This window comes from Netta rufina (genome assembly GCF_964035555.1).
Source record: "Netta rufina genome assembly, chromosome: 4".
NCBI classification, from domain to species: domain Eukaryota; kingdom Metazoa; phylum Chordata; class Aves; order Anseriformes; family Anatidae; genus Netta; species Netta rufina.
The window spans coordinates 21,353,253-21,368,591 of NC_140127.1; the positions used below are offsets into that span (position 1 = coordinate 21,353,253).

At 37.8% G+C, this 15,339-nt stretch overlaps 1 protein-coding gene across 4 annotated transcripts in view; it reads right to left on the minus strand.

Annotated features, from left to right (window-relative positions):
- TENM3 (teneurin transmembrane protein 3) overlaps positions 1 to 15,339 on the minus strand; it is a 430,195-nt gene that overhangs the window by 40,711 nt on the left and 374,145 nt on the right. For all 4 annotated transcript variants that reach the window (XM_084286636.1, XM_084286635.1, XM_084286634.1 and 1 more), the window contains 3 exons: positions 8,962 to 9,229; positions 8,229 to 8,372; positions 4,957 to 5,206 (listed from right to left, as the gene is read on the minus strand). In XM_084286636.1, coding sequence (XP_084142762.1) covers positions 4,957 to 5,206; positions 8,229 to 8,372; positions 8,962 to 9,229 — 662 coding nt within the window. The remainder of the gene's footprint in view (positions 1 to 4,956; positions 5,207 to 8,228; positions 8,373 to 8,961; positions 9,230 to 15,339) is intronic.

A 15,339-nucleotide genomic window follows, 5' to 3' on the forward strand; every position in this document is an offset into this window, starting at 1 on the left:
CATATTTCAAACAACTGTACACATTGGCACAAAACCACTAACTATGCCAACACAGTCTTTATTACAGTGAAAATATATATTGCTAACCATTTTCCCAGAAACGTACACTTTGCCTCTCCACTGGTGCTACATAATTGAGAATTACTGTCTTTTCTCCCCTGCTGGTGAAAAAACCTACCCTGGAGAGTACCTTTTGGGTTGATATATTACGACGTAGAAACTTAACCCACCGCAGCTAGGATTCCTGACCTAATTTACGGCATGAAGAACTGAAATAAGGTCATGTAAACACAGGAGGTAATTTCAGATGCTCTCCTAATGGATTGAATCAGTGTCAGAACAGTCAGTTCCACTTCTGATGTTTGCAAAAGCGCTGCTGAAACGTATCTACCAGTCTTGGTGATATCCAAACATCTGTTCGCAGAACACTGTACTTCACATTTTGTAAATACATAACTGTGCTAATGTAACACATTTTTATGTACTGCCACTTGGAAAAAGCAACAAGAGACCAACAGGAACAACTTGTGAACAAACGATGCCTTTTCGCAGGGACAGATTTTTATAGCTCTCCAATTACAAAAACACAGAAAAATGTGTTGCATAAATAGGATTTTCTTTGGTTTTAAGAGTTTAAACATGTTGGTGCAGAAGGAAGAAATCAAGTGAAGCAGACTAATGAAATCAAATACACAGTGATTAGCACCTCTTAAAAAGCCCTGCTACAGAGCTGAATGTTATACAGCATGCCTGAAAACAATTAAGTGGAGCCTTAACTCAAATTTCTGTCTGTTAGAAACTTGTTATTGCCAATGCACTAAATAGTTTAAAGGTATTTTCCGAACCTTAATTTACAAAGCGATCATTTATACGATCACTATATAGTGTACAAATTATTTATATCTCCATGGGCTGCAAATTAAATTATACCCATTTATATGATTACTCTGGTCTTTAAGAAACTTTGCAGACATTTCACGTATAAACACATAGCAAAATGTGAATTAAATTTTATTTCATTGTAATTTAAAATAAAGTCCTTTCTTATGCTACTATAATCTAAATTAAGGTACTTTTCTTCAACTCATTTAACATTGCCTAAATTGCATTTTTCAGTTGTTGGAATAAAGAGTCATCAAATCAACTAAATGATTTATGCCTAACATTTTTTTTTAAATATCTAAAAAAGATTTTTTAAAGCTGCTCTCTTCATATATATGAAAACATTTATATTTTAATTAATTCCAGCAAAAATGATACAGTCCTTCTTAGTCAGGATGAGTTCTGGTAATAAGTAGTGCATCCTTATTAAAAAATACAGACGACAATTTAAGGATATTTTCCCATTTTATCCAAAATAATCCCAACAACCCTGAGGTTTGAGAGCACATAGGATATTATTGAATCAATATAAACTCTTCAATTTGTCTTAAGTAATGTCTAATGGTTTCTTTCTGAGGCAATACAGCAGGCTTAACTTTGGTGTTTCTTTTCAAGGGAAGGTCAGAAAGCTGAGGTAGCTTTAGCCGTTAGGAACAAACCACCAATTCTCTGGAGCAAGGCACAATCTGAGGAACTAGATCACTGTCCACTGAAAACCATGTTTCCTAGCCAGAAGACATTTATGCACACTATGCAGACCTCTAAAATAGCGCAGGGTTAAGTATCTAACACCTGCAAAGCTGCAGAGATTCTTCTATTTCATTGTAGTTTGAAATAACGTTAAGGCTCTGCCCTCTACCAATAACAAGAACAGAGAAGTAAAATGCAGAGCCAGTGGCTTCTGGGCTCATTCAGTATTGCCAGGCTGCTACACAGGGCTCTGGAAAACAAGCGGTTACATGCCAACACGGTCCAATAAAGACAAACAACTACAAATTATCTTGTTCTATCTGCACTTAATCAACAGTGCTAACGATTTAAAGCACACACACACGTGCATGTGTGCACACAGCTTAAGCCTTTTCAGTGGCCAGACCTTGCACATTTTCCCATTCCTGTTTTTGGCTTTCTTAATGCAAAATGGTAAAATGTTAGAAAAACTTACTTGTAAGTGCTGCCTACTGTTTAGTTGCTGTCGTGATCTGTTTCTCACTGCTTTATCTTGCTTATGCTGTTCTTTTAAATCCTCAGCTGTCAGATCACTTGCATTACTCTCCATGCAGAATTTAAAAAAACACTACTCTTCCTGCTCTGGCCCTGGTCTATACTCTCCCATCCAATGTATGCCATCTAAACCATATGCCCTCAAAGCTGTTTTTAGGTCTAAGAAAACTTTTTTCTGTCTCTCTGCAGGATATCGCCATAGCCTACAAGTGACCTCCCTGTCTTCAAAGTCCTTCTAAAAATTGCTTCCATGAATGCCTATCAGCATTAATCAGCCATAGGCAGCAGGGTGTATAAAGACATCAGCTCAGCTTTCAGACTGAAAAAACGTTAGGTCACTGGTAGATTAGAGAATAAATTCGACCTGCAGCGTCTCCCTAATTTAGAGCACAGGCTCCTTGAGGTGGGAGACTTGCTCTCTGTGCTGAACCGCCATGTCTGTAGGTGAGGAAAGGTGAATGCTTGAGCAGATAACAGCTCTCAGCTAGTATTTAGTGCTTGTCATCTGTTTTACTTGGTGAATGCATCTTTTACCAGCCAAAAAAGCTATTTTGTCTCGCAGTGTGTCCTGAAGCTGGGGGAACCCATGGCCACAGGATCTGGTGGATGCTCAAAGTTTACATGTTTAAAAAATGTCAAATAAATCAAGGGAACGAAGAGCTGTCAGGGGATATAACATAAAGGTACACTTGTGGCTTAAGAAGTCCCTGAGCAGCAAAACCCTAAGAGTTTTCACGCTGGGAAAACGTCCTGTGATGGGAGAGAAAACTCAGACTCGGGCAGACCATGTTGGTACACCCCATGGTACACTGGGCTCAACACCTCCCTGCCTGCTGGGCTCCACGACCACTGCTGCAGTGCTCATTGTCCATGGTCTTCAAGGCATCTGCCTACCTCAGGAGGAACCCCCACTTTGTATCTGCTACACAAGCCTATGAAGATGCTGTTACCCTAATTTCTGCAGTATGATTACAATGTCACTGTCTGGAGCTTATGAACATGTACATGAATAAAAGAGAGAAGCCCCAATGTTTGCCCTCACTGAATTGTTTCTGAAAGGCCAGAGCTGAGACTGTGACCACAACTCTGCTGGAGGTAGGAGAGACTGTCACCACTAAATCACAGCAAAACACACCTCGTTGCGCACCAGCTCCTTAATCCCCTTTGTCCATTCCAAATTCCCATTTTCAGTATTACTCTGTATTCCACACATTTGTCAGACAATGTCTTACACAGCTGTAATCACAGCTTTGTGTTATCACAAGGGATTTCTTCTAAAAGTAGTGCAACAAATGCAAATTAAACTTAATAATGAAATCTAAAATTATCAGATTACCTCAGAGTCACACCTGGAAAATAACTTCAAACCAGCCAGACTATGCATCACCTCCCATTTCTGACTATTAGCAGTGATGCAAACGTCTTATTTAGTCATGGAATTTTTTGCCTAACCCACTTGAAATAATTTTTTGAACATAAAACCTGTCCTTATAAAGAAGGTTCAGATTTAAGTGAACTTAAAAAAAAATGGTCTAAAGGAGAACCGAGATATGACTCTCCTTGTTGAAAAATGAGGAAGGAAAAGGGTTGACAGCAAAAAAGGAGCGAAAGAGACCCTGCAGGGCTGCTGAGCCCTGTACTTAGCAAGTCTGACACAAAGTCTTGCAGGGCTTCATGTATCCAACAAGGCTTTAGCATAACGTTGTTTTTGTCTCCTTTTCAGTGACAGCTGCTGTGGCAAAGCACTTCTAAGCATCCACCTTCCTCGCCTCTGTTCTTGCCACTATTGTACCTATGCCAGGACAGATGAATGCTGCACTACAACCCCTCTGATTACTCTTGTTTCTGTGACAAGCCTTATGGAATCTTCACGTACTTCACAATCTGAACTGCTGGAGTCTTGTTATTACATGACAATTTCAGCTTTCATTACTAAGAAAAGTTCACATTTAAACAAAAGCGTCTGTTTAATGTGAGCTTGAAAAGGCTCAGCATCAAAAGGCTAATGAAATGAACTCACTTTATACTTCTGTAATTTCTACTTCTGTAATACTTCTATTAGTTATATGCTGTTCTCACTGTATTTGGGGGATCTGACTAATGAATGAGTTTTGATAGAAACAGCGGAAGTGTGAGCAAAGGAACAGGAGCAAGAAGGCATGAAGGGATAGTGCAGGAGGGCACATACAAGCATAAAAAGAAGCCTGGCTGTGGACAGAGAGTGATGAGAAAATAGGAGCTTGTATCCGAAAGGACGATGCAGCCTGACAGCTGACATAACTAAAACATATGAACTCATTATTTTTGAAAAATACTCCCCTTTCCTAATAATACATCTCAGAAAGGACTTGTCCATTATAAGCATTCATTTGTTAAAAAAGAAAAAAGAACAGTTAGAAATATAGAAATCTTCTTTAAGAAATGCTTACCTATGTCTAAAATCTTTATTTCTTGGTGGGAGCAAGTAAAAAAGAACAGAAAAACATTATTAGAAAAATATTCAGAAAGGATGTTAGAAGATGAAAAGAAGGCAACATTTAAATCTATCATTAGTGAAGAGGTCCACTCACGTTGACTATATAGGCTCACTCTTTAAACCCACAGAATAATTACTCCGGGAAGACCAAATTCTCACAGTTTGCATTTACAGAGTTAAGGTATTTTACCATGGTAAATTTTTATCATTTCAGTTTTAAATACTATTTCCAACATGTTAAAATTTTTGAGTCCACTTTTTTGCTTCAAAAGCATTTGGAAGCCCTAAGTTACACAACATCAGAAATCCATTCCACACTTCAGTTTGCATCAGTAATTCACAACTCAAAAGGTCCAAATGTGAGTATAACATACCTTAGCTCCAGAACACTAGTTACATTTCCAGATGGAAATATCCGTCGAACATAGTTGAAATCTCCAATGTAAAGACTTCCATCTATCCCACAAGCTAAGGCAACTGGAGCCAGTAGTTTATTACCATCAGCTTGACCGTTACAACTTGGACAGGAGATGCTGCGTCTTCTTCCATTGCCCATGATACTACTGACAACTGGGGGTTGCTGAGATATAAATTGATTTTCACCATTTCCTTTGTAGAGGATTCCTGGCAGATAATACAAAAATCACAAAATAACAACAACAAAGTTTATAAAAACCTTGAATGTATGTACAGGAGATGATGCACAGATATTCTGAGTATCTCCTTTTATTTGAGCAATATAGTTTAACGGACTTGTAATTGTTTCAGCACCACTTTTTTTCTCACTACACGTAACAGAACTTAGTTATGAACTACAAATGTTTTAATAAAGTCACTAAAACACACACAAAGCATTAAATTATCTTGTCCAAAAAATGTAGTAAAAATGTATTTTAAACTTCTGTTTAGAAATTCTCCTGAAATAACTGAAATTCTACCTGTGTATATATCATTAAAAAGGAAAAAAATGTACTTGCAAATTGCATCTCTAATGCCCTACTTTAACTAATTATGAATATGTTGTCAAATGTAATCTAAAGCAGATTACTACCACAAATTGAAAATATGAATTAAACAGTTACTTCAAAAAGTTGGAGATTGCCACACTCTTACATTATAAAAGGCTCTTTACTCAGCTCACAATAAAAATCTACCTCTGGCAATAAAGTCTGCCTCAATACCATGTCTGCAGTTATAGGCAGTTATTAAAAATGTCAAAAAAAACAAAAAAAATTGTGGTGCCAGGCCAACCTGTCTCTTAAACTTAATTCTGCTTTGAGGCATGAAAGGAACAGTAATTTTGTAAAGACAAAGCAATGTGCCAGCAGTATTTTTCTTCCTTATAGCCTCCATAGGAAACCAAGAAGAAAAATGCATGCTTTATGTTAAATCTTCAGTTTGGAAAAAATGTTTGAATTTACAGCATGTTAAAAATGTTGCCAGATTCTTCTTGTATTATAGACCTCAGTGAATCCATCAATGGGTACTCTACTAATGGTCAGGTGTTATGGTTGTACTCATAAGTCACAATTTACCTTTTCGTGGTATAATCCATGTAAACCATGTGTCACTTACTTTGTACTTTACAGTGATAAATGCTTTATCAATTGTCCATACAGTTTCAAAGGCAATTTGGGGCTAAGGGATACATTTGTCTTTTGAGGTGCTTAGAGGAAATTTAAGATGTATTCCTCTGTCAGTCCTTACAGACTGAAAATGCATTCTTTATACTGAAAGATATGAGGAAAAAACACTTTGCCCTTTAAATGCTTTAGGTGGCTTCACTACTTTTTAATGTTATAAAATTTGGGAGATTATAAACATAAGACCAATAAACATGATCAAATCGGGAAGAATGAAAATGGTTTATGGAAACTTAACAACAAGTAATCTAAATAAGTAATCTAAATCAAAAGAAGGAGAATGTATTTTTCATGAATAGTCAAAGCCAGAATGCATTAGCAGTATACGAAATCCCCTCTCCTATGATTACATCATTTATGACAATCATGGAACCATAATTTTGCCTGAAATAGCTGAGTTCTATAATTTTCATCAGAGGAATTCTACAAGTCAGCACAGTGCACTATTGCATCTGATTTATTCTGTCATTACCTTGAAAAATTGGTCCTTCACATTTCTCCTCTATTATCACAGACTAAGAGATGCACATTAGACTATTTACTGCAGTAGCTTAGGTTGTCTGTACAAACAGTGTCTGCACTCTCTTCTGAATACATTTCTCCAGCTCACCCACCTTGCCATTACAACTCTCCACTTCGTTTATTCAATTAGACACACGTCACTTTGAAAAGTCATTACTTGTCAAATGTACTCTTGAAAATAATTTAAAGCCACTGCCAATTCAACTTGTGAACAGAATCAATATTTTATATATATATATATATATATATATATATATATATATATATATATATTTAGAATTGTAGCTCTTTACATTTTTAGATGAATTACCTTTCAGGAATATGCACTTTTCCCCACCCACTTTTAAATTAGGTACAATTTAGGTACACCTTTCCCTTTATTTGGGTACTTTGTTTTTCTACTAGCCAGAAGCAAGGCTTTTAGGTGATGATTAGCATATCACAGCAAATAAACTGATGCACTAGCAGGACCTCTGAGGGACACTGGGTACCACAGAAGTGATGTTCTTCCCACCGAATTACTTCTGGGTACCTCCTTTCCACAAAAATTGAGTGCAACCAACTTCTACCATAAGCTATGCAACTTTGTCTATTTCACCTTTCTTACACACGTCTAGCCCAATTTTTACGTATTTCCTCCTGTTCAGTGTTCAGCTGGTGTTTCCTTAGCATGGCACCCACCTGGCAGTAACTGAGAGACACACTGGACAAATTGACCTTGATGCCAAGGCACGGTCCTTGTTAAATGTGTCCTGCTCCTCATCTTTTCACTGGGATTAAAGAGGACTTGCTCACTGGAGTTTGTCCTGATAATGAGGGGCATAAGGAGCCTTCATTGACTGAAGGCACTGTCATTTGTCACCTGCAATGTGTTGAGCTGACCACGCATCCTGGGGAGGATGTACATCAGGGAAGGGTTTAAATGAGAGGACAGTGGAAACAACTGCTTATCCTCCAGAATAGATTGTAACCATGCACTAAATGCGCCTCTCAGCAGTCATGCTGTGGCTGGGGATATCATGACCTGAAGGGGAAAATCTCCTGTATAAATGAAGGATTTAAAACTGGAAGAGGAGACCTCTCGGTTCTGCAGGAATGCCTGCTATTGCCATTTAATTTTTAATTTTTTGTGAAAAGAGGTGTTCCAGATACTGCTACCATACATCCAGCTAGTGCCAATAACAATGGTGACATCTACAATTGCTTTAGAAACAGTGTCTCTTTAGCATCACTTAATTTTTTGGGGGTGGTTTCTTTGGAGAACATATCCAACAGAGAATGGCACTGTTAGATGCACTTATTAATGCATATGCATTAGTAGGAGGAAGCAAAGCATTTATTACATGCAAAGCATTCTGTAATTTCAGTTTTTTAAAATAGGGAAGCAAACATTTGAAAAGCTAAAATGAGATGACTAAGGTGTGGGGCAGTTGAGAGGCAGCTGAGTATTAAAATTAGGAAGAGGAAGCGTAACTCCTTACCATTCTGAACGTCCAAGACATGGTGTTTATCCAATGTCCAGCCACCCATGTTGGAGGCATCCAGTTCGTAGCCTTGCAAAATGGCAGTCCGCTTTTCCCAGAGAGTCAGATCTAAGCAAGACTCATATTCGTAGCCTACAGACACTGAAAAAAACAGTGCATTTCCTCATTAATTATAGAAACTTGTTCAGATGAATAGTTTAAAGAATGTAATTTCCTAAACTGTGTGTGTTCTTCTGCTCTCACAGGCTACCTAAAAATCCCTACGGCTTCCTTAGATGTATTGAAAATACTAAACAGAATTTCAAAATACTTTAAAAAGTAATCTTGGGTTATTAAAATAATCTTACTTATTAAAAATTATTAGAAGAGGACAGGTACAGAAGAAACCCGTTTTGTGAATTATGTCAGAATGCTATTGTGCTCTAAAATATGGGGAGTGCACAGACTGAACACCATACCATATTATTAGGCTGAGGGTTACTCATGGGTAAGAACTATGGGTGAAAAATGACAGTGAGCAGTTTCTTTTTCCTTTTGAAGCATGCTTTTCTCATAATTTAAAGTTTAGATTTGTGTAGTTTAATATACTTTACTACCCACCATTGTTTCTCATCTTATTATGCTAAACATTTTCTGATTAATGGACACAGGTATTTCAGATGTGTTTCTCTATTTTCAAGACAACAGCAAAAATGCAAAAAAACCCCAAACTTTTGCTTAAAACACATACCAACAGCTTCAGATAATCCATAGACTCTCTGATTGTATGCATCAGTTTTATCCCATATGAAAGTGTAAGCCAGATTTGGAGATGCAGGGAACCATTTCTGGAAAAGCCTTCCTACCACTGCCACCATAAGATGAACTTTCATTAGATTAAATGGTATAACAGATTGGGTCATAGTGATCTTCAGAACAGATTTATATCCTGCAGCCCTGGAGCTTAAGTATGATAACTTCAGATCAGTTCCTGGTATTGTCGTTTCTTCATGAAGTACCTATGCATTGATAAGAAAAAAGGCAACATGTGAATGATCTGGAAATTAAACGTAACAATGCAGATATTGTAAAACGGGGCTTGATATGATGCTATGGTGCTACACAACAGTCCATTATGAAGTATCATCTAAATCTGGCCTTCATTTAATATGTAAAATAAAAACAAATAAAGAACAGTATTTCACTTTTTTTTTTCTTTTTTTTTTCTTTTTTTTTTTACAGAATAGCAAAGTCTAACATCTTTGTTATACTAAAGCTGCTTAATTCATACATTCTGCTGAAGGATTTCAAAGACGTCTCCTTTATTTTAATAGGTGGAGGTATGGAGAAGAGGAGAGTATGGAGAGCCTTCCCAAATGCTTTTTCCAAAACCAGCAGAAAAGCATCTTCTACCTAAGTGTAAACAGCCCCTTCTTGTGCTGCCGTCCATATCCTAACTATGGATACATAATAAAGGCAAAAGAGCCTCAAAACACTGCAGAGCTTCAGATTTAGTTAGGATCTCTAATTGCTCCTGAAGTTCACATGGTAATGGTGCAACACAGGAAGGACTTTTAGGTGGTTTATTATTTGCATTATCTGTGGATTGTAAATACTTTAAACCAGAGTATTCTTCCATTTATTTCACTGAGATAAGTAGGATGCCTCAGGGAAAGCTTTTCCATATTTCCTGATCAATATTCACTACTCAGACATCAGCTCACCACTTTCTCATTTCAGAGAGGTGCAATGATTCAATTTTATTTTTAAAAGGTTCCTCCCCCCTCTACCTTGTCTTTGCCTTTGAGCTGGGGAGCTTTAGTGGGTGATAGATGGATGTGGAAGGTTTCTGTGTAACGTGGATGAAGACAGCCAATACTGTCCTATACCTCAGTTGGGACATAAAACTCTATTAGAATCATGTCCCTAAACACTGAGAGCCAGCACTTCGGCTGCACAGCTACCAACCATCCTTGCTTATTGAAAATAAGGAAAAAGAAGTATCTAGACACATCTATAAACATAATGTTTCTGTGGGGGGAATAGAGGGCAAAGGATGCTGAATCACAAGCCCGGAGCCTTTGTGGTGTCAAAAGAGCACTCCTGGGGAAGTACGTTTGGAAAGCTGTATTTTACCTACCTGTCTCCTGGTCCTGAACCCTGAAGACCAAACACTAATTAGTATCAGTAGAAAGCAGACTTCAGGGAGTGAACAAATATCCCTGACATTAAGCCTGAGACTTCAGTGCCATCAAAAGCTGGCTACTGAAGAAGTGCTATGTTAGCTCAGGATTTCTGTAGCTCAGGTTTTCTCCAGTGTTCTCTATGCTAGAGAATCCTCAGACACCGCTTTTAAACAATTGACTGGGTTGAACAGAATCAAAATATGTGGTTCTATGGTCCTGAGGAGGGCAACAGATGATACAACATTACCTATGTTAGCACTACTGCTGGTATATAGATTTGTATACTATTAATTGCATTTGCCTCCTTCCCCTCAACAACAGCAGCAACAAATCAGAAATAGTATTTTGGCTCATGGTCTGGCATAAATGGTTACTAAAACCTGATGTGTAAGGATATGACTCTTCACCTCCAGCAAGGCTGTAACAGAGCTGTGGGAAATAAAGGAGGCACTGGAAGACACCGGACAAATGAAATTCTTAATTCTTAATCTTTGAAAGTTTCTTTTTTCCCCCCACCAGCAACCTGGCATCACTGAGAGAAATGACAAGCAGTACCATCACCTGGAAGGAGATGAGTTGTATCAATTCTGTTTGAAAATCTAGTCTGCTCTCCCTCAGTCCTATATACACACAGTATCTAAGCCAGATGAGAAGAAAATCTTTTCTGCACAAACAAACAAAACTCTCTAGAGAGAAAAGCAATTGTGAACATATTCCTTTTCTAAGACTTTGAAGGAACAACACAAAACACCAATGAACAAAAGACAAATTCCTCCTCAAGACATCAGCGGGACTCTCATCTACTGCACATTAAATCTGGTCTAACAGATGGAGTTCTCCGTAAGCAAGAGGAGAAAAAGAAATAATACACTTGTAATAGGACACAATTTAATGGACTTGACTGGTCTCCTGTTAAGACCACTGTTTCTTTTACAACTTTAACTGTGGAAGAGCAGTGTTAAACACTTAGGTGGTCTTCTGATACTCTTGCCTGAGATAACAGACAATAAAGAGGACACCTTGAAGTTTCAATTTCCAAGAAATTCCACTGTGTATTTGGATTACTATCAAATTAGAAAGTAGGACACACGCAGTTCTCAGCGAGGTTTAAAACAAAAAAAACCCGAACCCCTATTATTAGTTTCTGCAGAAGCCTCAAACATCTGCTGGAAATCTGACTTATAACTTCCTTCTTTCCATAAAATATTCCCTGTAGTAACTTATTTTCTTGCGAACTTTAGAAATCTAGAGGTAAGGTTATGCATCTCAATCTCTCTCCTAGAATCAAGCATTACAAAGAGAATTAAACAGTTTAATGTTCATCTGAAACGTTAAATCATCAGGCACAGCAGAGAGCATCCTATGGGAGCCATGACAACACATCAATTGTAAAGCAATCAGGAAAGTCACTGGGTATAAAAGTCACATCAGGAATCGCCAGCACAACCAATCTGTCTGTACTTTACCTTTTCCCGACAGAGTATCAAACTACCTCCAGAAATGCTGACACCCTACGGGGACTGAGTTATAGCCCCCCCACCACATTCGAAGGGCTCACATTTTATTTACGGATGATCAAGCTTCTTGGGAGGAAAGCTGTGAAATACTTAACCTACAGGACTCAGATAAGGGTCACCTCAATTTTCTCAAAGACAGAGTTTCCTCTCCCCAAAGTTCAAGTGGGTGACTGAGTCACATAAATTGCTCAGGACTCCTCGTCCTTGGCCAGAAGGACTAAAGCTGCCCAGGCTCTGGAATGCTTTCCTGCTCCACAATGCGATTCAGGTGGCATGCTATGATAGTATTAAGAACCCTGAATTGGGAATTTACACTCAATTAGGGGGAAAATGCCTGCTGTATTGCCTAGTATTTTTGTCAGATGAGCAACCTCAATAGAGGGTTTGAGAAAAAAATTCACAAATGAGTGTAAACTTGAACTTCTAGTGTCAGAAAAAGGTTCTTTGCAGAGATGTAAAGAGCTGAACTGCTGTATAAAATGTAACATCATCGTGGTTTGAGAGGGATAAAGATGGCATGTTTAGACACGGGTAAGTATTGGTAACTACTATTATTGCACAAAGCTTGAGACCAAAGAATACTAAAATTATACTTCTTTAAGCAGAAGCTGCTCATTTCAAGATGGAAAAATCTTTTTCTTTTTTAAAAAAACAACTTCCCCTAGAATTGAGGCTCTTAAGCAAACTTATAAAGACATAACCCTGGGTTAACAATATAAAGCAAGGAGAAATGAAAAGGGGAAAAAATGCTTGTTTTTTTTTTTTATAGAGTTAAAGCATTGTTAAGATACCACAGAGAAGGATGGAAAAAAACATATACCTATCAGGCTAAAAATGTGTCAGTAAAAGCATAAACCAAGAGGCACATATAAAGTCTAAAACAGAAAACAAAGAGAAGAAAATTAGATAAACTGCTGGAAAACAAGGACACTTAAATGGAAATATTTAGCTCAATGAAGTAATCTTCATTGTTTTCTCAGCACAAATTCAGAGTTTACAGATTAAGCTAAGTGAAACCAGGATATAGCATCTATATAAGAGTGAAATATCTAGGCGTCCTATTAGACTGCAAGGTTTAATGAAAAAATAGGTTAATTTATTTGGTGAAAACCTGGACATCTTGAAGTAACAAACATAATAATTTTATTAAGTTACAGAGGCCCCTATTTTACCCTTAATTCTTCTGGGTGAAGAAATTTTGCCAATTTCCGCTGCATAGTATTGCCAGTAGTAAAACAGAGTCAGAGAAAAAAAGTGTGCAATCTTGAACTGTTTTGACAAAACTCATCCACAGTTCACCCAGGCAACACTGGAATTAAACCAAAGCATCTACTCTCACTAATTGGTCCCCTAACAATGTAGGTCTCCAAACTTGCCTTGGTCCCTTAATCATGCAGGTCACGCTCCACAGATGCAGTCAAAGCCACTTCCCTCTAAACACATGTAAGCATACAATTTGAAGGAAAACATACAATTTGAAAGAATACTTTTCAGCCTTCATTCACCCACACACTTGAGGTGATGGAAGCAAGCTGCTCAGGACCTGCAGAAGGCATCTTGGAGCCTTGCAAGCATACGTAACAGTGAATAATGGAAGTGTAGGAGAAGGAAAGCCACAAAAAGTTTCAGAACTGAACTCATTGAGTTGTGAGTTTTCAGAACTCATTGTGACTCACACGTGGGTTTCTGCCAGACCACAATGCAATATGTGGCATACAGACATTTATTATATTAGGAAAAAGACAGCAATGATATTACCTAATACGTATAAGCAGCTCCAGCGCAACCTGATCTCACTCATCTGCATGTAGTTTAACTCCTTGTTCCATGCTGACTAACCTCAGCTAGTTAAGTCTAGGCAAAGCATGCTAACTTGCAACTGAAAGCGGATAAAAAATTACGTCTAAATAGTCAAATTTAGTTAACGTGTATTTATTATCATCCATTTTGAGTAATGATCTGCTGGGTCTGTGATCACCTCTCCACCTACTGCATTCTTTGTTTCCTTGTACTTGTCCTCTTTTTTCAGTTTTCTTTTGTGCTGCTTCTTCAGCACAGACTTTAATTCCCCCTCTGATCATTTTGAGATTCATAAGCCACTAAGTACACTCTTTTGGAAACATTATCTCCAAGGGATGATGAAGCACTTCAAGGGATGATGATGATTATAGCAGCACATCATTTTCTCCAGTCAGTGACAGTGAGCGCTGTCACACTGCACCAACGGGGTGACTGATGCTGACTGCAAGACACAGGAAACAGTTTCTTTCCTTATGCCTTCAGCCAGCCTCCCATGCTCTAAACTGGCATCACCCTCTTTTAAATGAAAAGATTTATAGCAGTTCCTCTGGACCTGAACAGGCAGTTTTTAATGGAATCTGAACCTGCTCATCTTTTATAAGATTGGTGAATTTTCTGGGAGACAGACTTGTGCATGAAGTGTTTCTGAGGGGAATATGACCCTGAAGAGTACTTCCCAGGCACGGCTGTGCAGCTCCCACCTGCTGAAGCAGGGCATTACATACATGTATGTCTGATGAACAAAGTATATGAAAGAAAATATTTCTTGATTTTTTTTACACATTACTGGATTTTTTTTTTTTTTTTTTTTTGCATACACAGCAACACTACTTTTGTTCCCTCATCAGAAATCACCCATTAGCACCTAGTATTCAGGGAAATATGACCTTTTCTTCGGTTGGTTTTGCAAGGAAAGCAGACTGAGCCACTAGTCCTGCCTACCAGATCTCCCACCCTTTGAACTTGGTAGCAAATCTCAATCAAATCTGAAACAATAGTAGAAATCACTAAGATAATTCAGTTCCTTTAGTTTTTAGAAAAAACAAACAAACAAACAAACAAACAAACCCACAATCAATCAATCAAACAAAACAAACCCAACAACAAGAACAAAAGACTAGAAAGAAAAAAAAAAGACTTGTGTAGGGAAGTTAGTATCCAAACTGGCACTCCCATGAGAAAGAGGCTAAATGCAGTCAGTGGGGGAAGGACTGGACATGGCAGACAGCTGCAATTATAGCAGTGGGAATTAGTTGGAATCTAGACTTCATTAGTCCCACTGCTCACAAAATGACTTCTTTTTCTGACATTTTTCTATTATTACTTTTTCTTGATTTATACACCATCTATCTAAGCCATTTGCCATCACTTCAGGAACTGAATCTATCATCTGTTGCCAAAACAAGTAAATCAGGGCTGTTTTTCGGTGGACTGTGTTTTGCAAATCCTTTTTTTTTAATTGACTTGGAACTAACAACAGCACAGAAAGATAGGATAAAAGCAACAATTTCCTAGCATGGTCTTGATTTGTATGACTGTTTAGTTGTAATTTCCTTACATCTTTACTTTTAACCTGCTCCTTCCATGAATTGCTTAATGATTTTGCTATTTTCTTAAAAAGCTCTA